Genomic DNA, 13,273 nt, shown 5'->3' with positions numbered 1-13,273 from the left:
ATTTCGATGGTACTGAGTCATATAATGCTTGGTGGAAGCAGAGGCATACAAACATTTCCTCAAAGGTTGTGTTCTGTGGTGATTATGATGGTATATCAAACAATAGATCACAGATATAATCACACAAAGGATTTCCTTCTGACTTTTGTATCACAGGCTACTGTAACAGTGACAGGGTTGTGATACAATAGCCAAAACGCACGTTTGGCTTATCCAATCATATTGCATCACAGGATATTGGAACAGTCACAGGGATGTCATCTTTCACCTCTATGTACAGCAATAGGAGTGACAGTGAGTCACTTGAGGACTAAACACGTTTATGAGGTTCGGCCTTGGAGCGGAAATGTGAAGAATAGCTTCTTTAAGACCCTGGACTCTATCCTCGTCTTGATTTGCTTGCTTTAACCTGTAAACTTCATGTCAATGACGCTGACATTTTCCTTCAACCTATTGAATCACTGATATATTACTATGACTTATTATTCACCTGTAGGTGGGGGCACTTTATTCAAACCCTCTGCCATAGCAGAGCCTTAACCACAGAGATCCTATTGAATTACTATTCTATTTCCTAATTATATGGCCTTTACACTGTTATCAGCATGCCACAAGATATGCCATCGACTGAGATGACAATATACTGTGTGACATCTATTATATCATGAATATGACAGTGAAAACACACTTAAGGAGCTTCACAGATGATCTGAGGCTGAACCTCAGCACCATGTTGGATCCCTACAGTCTTCCTTCTTTTCTTTGTGTAATTTGTGCGGACACTGAGCTTCTGGGCCACAGCACAGTAAACTGCCTCCCACCTTCCTATAGGCTCTGAGCTCACAAGAGAAATAGGGTGAAAGGTCAGAGGTTAGGAGTTAGGGTTAAGATCTGCCTTACTTCACTGGACACCGAAGAACAACAGTGGTGGTCTACGGAGGCCCATTAGGCACAAATACCAAGAGACAAGCTGAGTAGTCGTCAAGTGAAGGGCAGAATAGTAAGGTACTGCATTGTGGTCCCTTACCAGAAACAAACAACACATTATGTGGATGAAATACATACAGTATGCATTAATTTATCAGACAATGTGTACAGTACCAAAATACAGAAAACCTGACCATTATCTAATAAATGAATGCATACTCTATTTTCCAGTTTAGCTCTATCTACCTTTCCCAACCTACTACTCTCTCCAGTATGTAAAGTGGTGAGCTGCCCAGTTTGTTCTGGCAAACCCACAAAGGAGTATAACATCAAATTAACCCTCTGCCATTATTAACCCTTTCAGAAACCAAATGACTTTAGTCTCTTTAAGAGGTTCACTGGGTTATGCAGAATATATTAATCATGCCAGAAAACCAATTATTTCTCATAGATTCTCTGCAGCAATTAATGTAAAAGTACAAAGTTGTGGACGAGGAGTGAGAGTAAGGAAAATACCTCTTAGTTTGCAACCACTGAGACAGAAGAGGCATAAGTCAATGGAATGGTTGAGACATGCCGTAAATAGATACGTCTTAGAAAATTGCAGTAAGACTTTCCTAGGCACCACTCATCACTGATCTTAATACTTTGCATGAAAGAGGCTAGACACTGCACTGCATCGGCTGCGTTTACACATGCAGCCCAATTCTGATATTTTTTTCAGGGATGGATCAAAATTTACAAAATGGTTACCTGGAGGAAAATGGGGGAGGGTCATGCTTTTTAAATTACAGTCAAGGGGAGAGTTTTAATATTTTTAAATCTAGTCCAGGTGGGGGCATGTCATTTGTAATTTATGAAATATCAATATTTCTCAGTGTTTTAGAATTAGTCGCTTATTAGGCTATATATCGATGTGTGCCTGATGCCGCCCCTCATCTCTGATTCTCCGCTGGGCGCGCAATATCAAGTGTGCCTTTAGGCTACAGTATTTAGTGTGGTCTCAATCAAATGATCTATAGCCTATACGTTATAGGCTACTTATTAGGCTATATATCGATGTGTGCCTGATGCCGCCCCTCATCTCTGATTCTCCGCTGGGCGCCCAATATCAAGTACGCCTATAGGCTATTTAGTGTGGTCTCAATCAAAGGATCCATAGCCTATAGGCTACAAAGTCCATGCTCGGAGAAGCATAGAGCAAAGTTATATTTGTAAGATAGCTGCTGGGATGGTGTAAATAAAACTAGGCTGCATTACACACTGTAATGGATATTCCAACCCTGAGCCCCGGCCTTCTCTGCTCTTGCTGATCAAAAACGTTTTTGTGAGCTGTCTAACCAATGGCTGTGCTGTGTAGGGCTACGGTGGCAGTTCAGGAGGAGAGTCAAAGTTTTTGTTTTTTGTTGTTGATTAGGCCTAGTCCAAAAAAATCACTATCTTGTGGTGGACTATCCTATTACCTATGTTCTGTCAGTTTGAGAAGGAGAGCGCGACGATGAGATTAGAAAGGAGGACCGGAGGTCAACTTTGATAGCTTGCTACTACTATAATTGATTTTATTAAAAACAATATGTTTCAAGCCAGATTCGAATAACTTACACCGTGGTGCTGAAACTTGAAGTGGCACAATCAATCGAAAATGGACAGTTCATGGTGCTGAAAGTAGAAACATTGGAGTAGACATAATTAATTTCAACACACCATGCACTCTTTAAATAGCCAACCTCCATGTCAGTGAAGGGCTGTTAAGTTAAAACCAAGACTCAAATTGAGGGGGTATGAGAGGGTATGCCATAGGCCTACCCTTTATTAATGAAAATGGCAAAAAGCACAAGCCTACTACCCCTTGTTAGTTTAAGATTTTGAAGAAAATAAAACTAATCTGATTATATAAAGTGATATATAACAGCGCTTTGGTCCGAAATGCTTTATGGTAGAAACAAGCTGTGAAATACCCGGGAAAGAAGTGTCTCCGACGCAAATGGGGATATCATTGTTTCATTTCTTTGACATTCATAGGCTGAGCTACAACCTTCTATGGCCAAGGAGACAAAAAATGGACTTTGCTTGGGAATTAATCTAATTCTGTCACTATCAATTGATTAAGCTATTCACTTTCTGTACAATAGAATATGTTTAAATCCAGACAGCTTTTAGGGAAACACTTGTTGTAACCTTGTCTCGTTGGGTTAAGCCACAGAAGTAGAGTAGCCAGCAGTTAATAAAGCTGTCATTTTTCTGCATCAATAGGCCTAGTCTGACTGGTGTGAAAAGGTAGGCCTAACTTTTCAAAGTACAGTACCATGTTCAGATTCCTAATGAGGTCTCAGATTTAATTATTTGCAAACAGGGACAGTTTCGTTACAGACTGATTTGGCATTGGAGAAATATGATAAGATGAACGCATAGTTCTATCTCTCTGTCCATTCTTAGCTTGCCATTTCAGTAATTTGTGTGGTATAAAAAAGATTCTGCTAATATGTAAAATGACATAGAATTGCATGAAATGTTTATAAAAGGCAAATGTTTTCATGGGCCTGCAAATACGATGATAGATTCATGCAAGGCTTTTACTATAAAGGAGATCTTTCCACCCCTACTCTTGTCCATGGTGACCTGTGATCCCATAACCTTCTGGCCTGCAGCTCTGTGTGCTATCAAAATTCCTGCATTGCCATGTAAAGCTTACAGGATGAAGAACAGCTTCTAAAACTGCAGGCTCTGGTCTGTCCAAGAAGTGAGGGTAAACATAGACATGTTCTCTGTTATCCGCTTTTTGTATTATTATTTGGGGGTATAGGGGAGGGTCACTTCTTTTTAAGCGTTCAGGGAGAGTTTAGGTAAAATATATTTTGCTGAAGTGAGGGCCATCCATTTCTATTTCAGAAAGGTCCGATTTTCTACATGTAAATCTTATTATAAATAACATTCACTCCCTAATTGGTCTCTGAAAAAGATCTGATGTCAAAAGACCAATTAGTGTAGAAAACATTAGAATTGTGCTGCCTGTGTAAACAAGTTAAGAAAGAGATATTGGGTTGGTGAACGCAAAATATCTCACCATTAATTTACCGACTCTGTCTGGCACATTGTCAATAAATAACTGTATTCTTAATTACACTCATTTTCAGTTACTAAAGAAGTAACATTTTATGGAAAATGTAAATGATTATGTAAATCTCACTGTGAAGCTGTTGAGGTGACACTAACCCATCCTAGATGTAGACAGGTAGGTCAGCAGAGTCTTTGGCTGTGTGTGTTTTTCACGATGACTCATGGTCGTGATGGACAGGTAAATCGATATTTTGACTTCAGACACTCGTTATTGTCTTACAGGAAAAGCGACGGTAATGGAAGAAGACTGTAAATAAGTGGAGGCTTCTTGACAAATTAATCCACTATCATTCTCCTGTGTCGCCTGGTGAGCAGATTTGCCGTTTTATGGGGCAGGAAAAAGGAGCCTGTAAATCTGTGAGGCCGAGTGAGAAGCTGAGAGCAGGCCAGGGGAGAACACATCTCCCATGATGCAGCACTTTATCTCCCTGTGAAATGGCATCTTTATCTGCCTAAATTAAGTTTTGATTCCTTGCCACATATGGTGCCGCAAATCACTTTAATATTGATTCCAAGGGCAGCAGTTAAAGTAGCGCTGAATCCATCGAAAACAGCTTTATTGTGTGGCACATACTGTCGACACTGACCGGTAGACAGTCACTGTGTCTCTGTGGCTTACAGTAATACAAATCACCTCTGAACTGCTGCTTTGTGTGCAGACTATATCAGTCTCTCTCTCTCTCTCTCTCTCTCTCTCTCTCTCTCTCTCTCTCTCTCTCTCTCTCTCTCTCTCTCAGGCTAGTCTATATGATGAGATTATGGATAAGAGCGAGAATGTTTTTATTTGTCAAAACAGCAGTCAAGCATCGATCATCACGTCACCAGAATAAGACCCTCAATATTTATTGGAAAGGAGCATCAAGCTCATCACCATGCACTTTCACCACCCTGTGATGTTCATCATCATTTATTTCATCTGTAGCCAAATTTAAACTGCATGGTTTCCCGAGTCATATTGGGAGGACCCACACACCATGTCATCGCATTACTCCAAGTTTACTTCGAGGATGGTTATTATATCAATATTTGTGCAAAAAGGCGCTTCGGCTGCCATTTCTCTTATAATTAATTTTAGCGACATAAAAAGAGCATGCCATGTCGGCATTTATAAAATTGTACCGATAGTTCCTGTTCCCATCACAGCTGTCGGCATTTATAAAATTGTACCGATAGTTCCTGTTCCCATCACAGCTGTCGGCATTTATAAAATTGTACCGATAGTTCCTGTTCCCATCACAGCTGTCGGCATTTATAAAATTGTACCGATAGTTCCTGTTCCCATCACAGCTGTCGGGATTTATAAAATTGTACCGATAGTTCCTGTTCCCATCACAGCTGTCGGCATTTATAAAATTGTACCGATAGTTCCTGTTCCCATCACAGCTGTCGGGATTTATAAAATTGTACCGATAGTTCCTGTTCCCATCAGAGCTGTCGGGATTTATAAAATTGTACCGATAGTTCCTGTTCCCATCACAGCTGTCGGGATTTATAAAATTGTACCGATAGTTCCTGTTGCCATCACAGCTGTCGGGATTTATAAAATTGTACCGATAGTTCCTGTTCTCATCACAGCTGTCGGGATTTATAAAATTGTACCGATAGTTCCTGTTCCCATCACAGCTGTCGGGATTTATAAAATTGTACCGATAGTTCCTGTTCCCATCACAGCTGTCGGGATTTATAAAATTGTACCGATAGTTCCTGTTCCCATCACAGCTGTCGGGATTTATAAAATTGTACCGATAGTTCCTGTTCCCATCACAGCTGTCGGGATTTATAAAATTGTACCGATAGTTCCTGTTCCCATCACAGCTGTCGGGATTTATAAAATTGTACCGATAGTTCCTGTTCTCATCACAGCTGTCGGGATTTATAAAATTGTACCGATAGTTCCTGTTCCCATCACAGCTGTCGGGATTTATGTTTGGGGCAAATTCAATACAACACATTACTGAGTACCACTCTCCATATTTTCACGCATAGTGCTGGCTGCATCATGTTATAGGTATGCTTGTAATCATTAAGGACGGGGGAGTTTTTCAGAATAAAAAGAAACGGAATGGAGTTAAGCACAGGCAAAATCCTAGAGGAAAACCTGGTTCAGTCTGCTTTCCACCAGACACTGGGAGATGACTTCACCTTTCAGCAGTACAATAGCCTAAAACACCCAAAAAGGCCAGTTGCTTACCAAGAAGACAGTGAATGCTCCAGAGTGGTCGAGTTACAGTTTTGTCTTAAATCTGCTAGAAAATCTATGGCAAGACCTGAAAATGGTTGTCTAGCAATGATCAACAACCAATTTGACAGAACTAGAAGAAAAAAGAATAATGGGCAAATGTTGCACAATCCAGGTGTGGAAACCTCTTAGAGACTTACCCAGAAAAACTCAAAACTGTCATCGCTGCCAATGGTGCTTCTACAAGGTATTGACTCAGGGGTGTGAATACTTAGGTAAATTAGATATTTCTTTATTTCATTTTCAATACATTGGCAAAAAATTCTAAAAACATGTTTTTACTTTGTCATTAAGGGGTATTGTGTGTAGGTGGGTGAGAAAAAAATATATGTTTAATCAATTTTGAATTCAGTTTGTAACACAACAATAGAATAAGTAGAATAAGTCAAGCAGCATAAATACCTTCTGAAGGCATCATATGCCTCATACTGAGTCCCAAAAGCAAATGGCAACATCAATCCTAAGTAGTCTTTGATGAGACACTGAGAATATTAAAGTTTTGGAGAGCCTGAACAGTGTGGGGACATTACTTTCCCTAACTACTGTAGGCTATCAGCAGGGCTATAGAGAGACAGAATACTGACTGCTGCTGTTTATTGTACAATTTAGTCTGTGGTGTGGTCAGCCCGATTACCACAACACACAACCTCCCTCTCCTTCTTCCTTCTCTAATTAACAACCACACCATTAATAACACATGAATGGAAATTCAACACTTTTACTGTCCTTTAATGAATTAAAATCTGACACTAATACGAGAGGAGGAAAGAGTAGCCTGCTTCATCTGGGCTCTAATGAGTCTATCTGTCAGAGTGTTTGGGAGCAATGTTTAACCATGCACTATTTACATGGTACTATATCTACTTATATCACAAGGAGGTAATTAATAGCCAACATCATTATGGAATAAGCATTTTTAATCCCCACAAAGTAGTTACAAAATAGTTAAATTACGCAGGTTAGCAATTTTCATCCTGAATATTGTTCTGGAGGCAGCACAACAACAAAGTCATAAAATCTGATTTTTAACCTAACCCTAACATAACCACACTGCTAACTCTAATGCCTAACCCTAACCTTAAATGAATTACTTTTTTTTTAATGACTTTGCAGCTGGTCTATCTAAAGGGAAATCGCTCAGTTCTGCCTCCAGGACAAGACTCATGACAATAAACGTCAACCAGCTGAAGAATTTGAAATATTTAGCAGAAAGTACAGTAGTCTATGTGTTTATTATATATATATATATATATGCAATTACCATGTAAACAGTACTGTAATAGTAACATTAGCTCTTTCCCCATGAATTAACAACAGATGTATGTATCTGTATGACCTTTAATGTCTAATTAGAGTCCAATGAAAATACTGACTGCAATTATACAAATGCAGCAGGTTTTCATAGAGTGATAATGTAAAAATGGAAAAGGCATAATCTGCTTTAATTTCCCAGTATACTACTGTTCATACAGTTGTATATTTAACACATTAAAATATTGACCTATAGTAACTGGATCACTAGGCAAATCACCACACTGAAAGTGATTCTGAAAATAAGTCTATTTGAGGGATGGATATTTTGGAGCCCCATCATGCCAGTCAACTTGTCTCTCCCATCCCACAAGAGTTCTACTGGCAAAAAAAGCAATTTCCTGCATCTCGTAACTCAAATTGAAATGCCAGTGAGTTGACAACGGCCCATTGACATCATTGTTCATTCACCTTAAATGGAGGGAAGGTGATAAGAATACCCTGTTTCTTAAATTAGATTTACATTTACAAATGGTTATTTTCACTTTACAGTTTTTCTAGGCATAGAGCTACTGTCGACTTCACATTTCACATTAATCACAAAGATTCCAGGTAGTGTAGATTATGTCACGCATAAATAATCTTTCAGCAGCAGTAAATATAAAAAAAGATTTTTTTAAATTTTCTAATGGAAAAAGTATTGCCCTAAATGCAATAAAGTCTTTGCCATTTTCTCTCTTCGCAAAACAAAGTTATGTCTAAAAAGGTAAGACTCCATAGAGCTTGATTGATGTGCAGTGATTTTTGAAAATTGTTGCGGACTGAATCATCACATCCCCAAAGCCTTAAACTATGTGTGCCTGTTTAAACTCTCCAAACCCCACTTTTACTTGTTTCCAATTTTGCGCTTGCTTCTCAAACTCTCTTCAGCCTATCCATTGTGGCCATGACTCGTACGGCTTTCTGATATAACCAACCAGGATATTGTTCATTCATACAACATGTTGCCCCTGGAAACAAAACTGTTACAGTGCTTAGCAGCATTGATCTGTACCAGAAATGTCAACTATACTGGTCTATTCACGCAGGCTCCCTACTGTAATTGTCAAAAAGTAAACACAACATGATATTGATCTCCCTCCATCCAGGGTTGCATCGTTATTTCAATAGACACATTCAATGTCAATGAGATATGGAGCTTGTTGTGCAGAATCCATGGATTTATTTTCTCCTGTAGGTCAGACTATGTGGGAGCAGGGACTGAAGGAGTCAGACAAGGCCAAGGGTGTTGAGACTCATTCATGCCCCTCTGTGGTAATTATTGATCAGGTCTTGTGACATTGCTGCATGTTAGGCCTAATGACTGTGTCTAAATGAGAATCAGGAGTGTGGCTGTGACAAGAACAAATGCCAGTTAGAGAAAATGTGTTTCCTGATTGAATTTCAACAGTTTGATTTGTGGCCTTACAGCAGTATAAATAGATGTTGCCTTACATTTGCTCAGTAAGCAATATTCATGCTCAAATAACCGTTACAACATATATTGTAATAGCCAAATACAAATTATAGTTATTGTAGGGTAGAATATAACTATTAAATGCCATATATTTAAATTCAAAACTGACTGATTCGGCTACCTCTATATCACCAAAAATGTTAGGGTCAATTTCAATGTCCACAGTCTATTCTTTACAATATATCCATACCAATTTGTGAACATTTTGGGGGAATTTTCGAAAAGGGTTCAACTTAAATCATCATAGCATGGGAAATAATTGATGGTATACTAATGCTTATCAATAACTCCACACACTCCTACAGACTGGTTGCCTGACAATGTCACGAAAACGAGCCATTTGTTGTTATGACTCTGGATGGCCAGATAGCTAGCAACAATGAGAAGATGCTGTCATGTGGGGAGGTGTCTCTTTCAGCTAGATCTTGTTATTGATATCATTTGTTACTTTGAGATGTTTTGACTCATGTCATGTCTATGCTAATATGGCAAAAATGTATTAGCTAGCTAACCAACAACAGTAATAATGTATTTGAGAACCAACAAGTGGTCATTTACTAATCTATTTACGTTTTCAATAAACATTTGGAAAGTAAATATAGTTGACATGTTGTCAACAATCCTTTGATTCTAAGCCAAGTCAGTCTGTTTTGCTCCAAAGTTGCACACACATCAGTTTTGTTGCTATAACAACTCAGCCGTCTATAGTCCATCAACATCATCCATTCCGAAAAGCCAGGCCGGGTTTTGATATGGCATCCACAGACAGGAGTCCGTCGTATTTGGATTGGTTGAAGCGGCAGAGTATAGAGACGGCGCCTTCTCTGATTAAAGTCGATCAGTGCGCTAGACTCGGTACTGAGGTTGCATACACTCTGGCTTGATGGAGTGAGGAGCGCGGTAGAGCCAGTTACGGAGGACTTTTGTGAATTTTCAGATTCGGAACATGAACTACATATCGAAAAGACATCGGCCCATAGATTCAGCTATAGACCAGTTCAATATTAAAGTGAACAGAGCAAACGGTAATTTCAGAGGTTTTCATGCATACCTTCATATAAAGCCAATGTAATATCTGTCATATTTCAAAACTGTTTCACCGAAGTCCTGGAATTTGTTGATTCTCTATCAAGTTTCCTCCCTCGTTCTACCTTCCCCTTCTATCCATTACATTTGAGGCTCCGAAAGATTCCATTGCCTCTGCTGCAAGGACTGTAGATCATTTGGAACGGCATTTGATAGCCACTGGACTTGCTTCATCGCGGAGTTTTTGACTCCTCGTCATGGGGTACAGTAGACAAACTGCTAGAAGTGGAAGAAGAGGAGTCGCGGGATACTTATTGAAGATGATCACCATATTTTTGTTTTTTCTAATTGCCCTCGTGGATATCGGAGCTTCTCAAGGTAAGCTATCGAATTTATAGCCATACCTGCATGCAGAAAAATGCTCGAGCTGAGTGTTCGAGTGTTGTCCGGATGGCCAGTTGTGCTGCTTATGCCATCAAAAAGTAGATCATTTGTAGGCTGGATTTTCGCAAAAAAAAAATCATAGTTAGCCTACAGAAAAATAAATGGTCTACACTTGCCACTTTATGCCCTCAACGAAAAAAGCCTAGAGGACGCAAATAGTTTAGAATGGAAATGTTTTGCTAAAATGTAATGTCTGTGATGGCACATCATGCGCACTGGGCTATTTCCCCCCAATTACTGTTTCTTCTAGACTACTGTAATGAGGTGGATATCAACGTTTTTAAAATGTGTTAGGCTATGCGTTCAAATGACACAGTTTCAATGAAGCATTAGTTGGGTGTAAACAGACAGATAGTCTTGGTTGACCATACCAATTTTTGCTCCGTTTTTATTATTTTTGTATTATGAAAGACTGGGAAGCTTAAGCTACACCTGAGTCATATAGTCACAATCTTTTTCTTTATTTTTCCCTGTCTCTCTCTCTCTCTTGCTCTCAATTCAATTCAAGGGGAATGGGAATGGGAAACATGTTTACATTGCCAAAGCAAGTGACATAGATAATAAACAAAAGTGAAATAAATAATACAATATGTACAGTAAACATTACTCTCACAAAAGTTCCAAAAGAATAAAGACATTTCAAATGTCATATTATGTCCATTTACAGTGTTGTAATGATGTGCAAATAGCTAAAGTACGAAAGGGAAAATAAATGAACATAAATATAGGTTGTATTTACAATGGTGTTTGTTCTTCACTGATTGCCCTTTTCTTGTGGCAACAGGTCACACATCTTGCTGCTGTGATTGCACACTGTGAATATGGGAGTTTATCAAAATTGGATATGTTTTCGAATTCTTTGTGGATCTGTGTAATCTGAGGGAAATCTGTGTCTCTAATATGGTCATACATTTGGCAGGAGTTTAGGAAGTGCATCTCAGTTTCCACCTCATTATGTGGGCAGTGTGCACATAGCCTGTCTTCTCTTGAAAGCCAGGTCTGCCTTCGGCGGCCTTTCTTAATAGCAAGGCTATGCTCACTGAGTTTGTACATAGTCAAATATTTTCTTAATTTTGGGTCAGTCACAGTGGTCAGGTATTCTGCCACTGGGTACTGTCTGTTTAGGGCCAAATCGCATTCTAGTTTGCACAATTTTGTAAATTATTTCCAATGTGTCATGTAATGGTCTTTTTGTTTTCTCATGATTTGGTTGGGTCTAATTGTGTTGCTGTCCTGGGGCTCTGTGGGGTCTGTTTGTGTTTGTGAACAGAGCCCCAGGACCAGTTTGCTTAGGGGGCTCTTCTCCAGGTTCATTTCTCTGTAGGTTATGGCTTTGTTATGGAAGGTTTGGGAATCGCTTCCTTTTAGGGGGTTCTAGAATTTAACGCTCTTTTCTGGATTTTGATAATTAGCGGGTATAGACCTAATTCTGCTCTGCATGCATCATTTGGTGTTTTACGTTGTACACTGAGGATATTTTTGCAGAATTCTGCATGCTGAGTCTCAATTTGGTGTTTATCCCATTTCTCTTTCTCTCGCTCTCTCTCTCTCTCACACACACTATGATTTCAACCCTGCGTGCGGATCCCAGTGCGCTGGTCGGGATATCTTTTATATGAGACTTTATAAAAAAAGACTTATCTGATAGTGAAGCTTCTCTGGCTGCCATCTTATATTGTATGCTTAATACAGCAATTGAAAATATTTTGATTTAACTTACTTACTACTCTAACCCCATCAGCAAAAATTCTGTTTAATAACTGCCTGTGGGGGCTTATCTTTTGTCATACGCTTAACCCACATTTATCATATTGTTGCTACAATGGGTTAGATCAATCTTTTCATTGGATTTTAATGCACTCATAGACTTTTATAATAAAGTATATAGTTGTGACATATGATGTTGCCTCCTATTGTTGTGGATTTTCATCACCTTTCATTTCCCTCTCTCCCCCCTCCCTGCCTGCCTCCCTCCCTCCCTCACTGACTCCTTTTTAGAGGATGGTGAAGTTTGGGGTTATAGGTCACTGCCTCATCCATCAGGAGAGTTGCTCCTCGCATCTGTTGTCCTTGGTTATTCACCTGCTGTTATCTGAACAGTGGTACAATGCTGAGGCTAGAGTCATCGGTCAACAATAGTACTGGAAAGCATTATTGGTTTAATATACATTTCAGATTTTTTTGTGTTGGCCTGTATCAGTCTTCATTCTTTTAATGCCTTCTGACATTTTATTACAGTATTAGGAACAGAGACAGATGTATATTAAATGATGTTTTCTTTTTAAAGGTGTTATCACACAGTAAATAGCAGTGTAGAACACACAAACGCTTTTACCAAATCGACTCCCTACATAGCGGGATTGTCTGTCAAACAAAAAAGGGTATAAAACTATCCCCTAGGGTGCGTTGAATGTGCATTCCTGTATGTGTGTGTTTTTTCCCTCAGGAGGCAGGTGGGTGGCCTGTTTACTATCGTGCATGTACTATGTGAAAATCCAAAACACATCCATGCACACATAATGTAAGTAATGGTGTGAGGATTTTTCAAATTTTCTGTGTCAGAACTCAGGGCTTTATTAACACAGACCCAGCTGGAGGAGGAAGGATTTAAAAAATTACGAGTGGTTTGGAAGTCACTCTTTTGCCCTTCATGCTCTGGCTCATTCCAAGAGTAGCCTGCAATTTCAAATTGCAGACCCAACACCATCATTTCAGATGATCCATACAGGGAAAATCAACCCACATTCAGTCAG

General features: G+C 39.2%; 1 protein-coding gene across 1 annotated transcript in view; it reads left to right on the top strand.

Moving 5' to 3' along the window:
* The first annotated feature begins 9,873 nt into the window (after positions 1 to 9,873).
* LOC139536578 (netrin receptor UNC5C-like) overlaps positions 9,874 to 13,273 on the top strand; it is a 164,945-nt gene continuing 161,545 nt past the window's right edge. The window contains exon 1 of the mRNA XM_071337221.1: positions 9,874 to 10,454. Within this exon, the coding sequence (XP_071193322.1) occupies positions 10,334 to 10,454 (121 nt within the window). The 5' untranslated portion in view covers positions 9,874 to 10,333. The remainder of the gene's footprint in view (positions 10,455 to 13,273) is intronic.

Source organism: Salvelinus alpinus, chromosome 1, assembly GCF_045679555.1.
Source record: "Salvelinus alpinus chromosome 1, SLU_Salpinus.1, whole genome shotgun sequence".
NCBI classification, from domain to species: Eukaryota; Metazoa; Chordata; class Actinopteri; order Salmoniformes; family Salmonidae; genus Salvelinus; species Salvelinus alpinus.
Note: the sequence above shows the minus strand (reverse complement) of the source record. Positions and strands in the feature narration are given on the sequence as shown.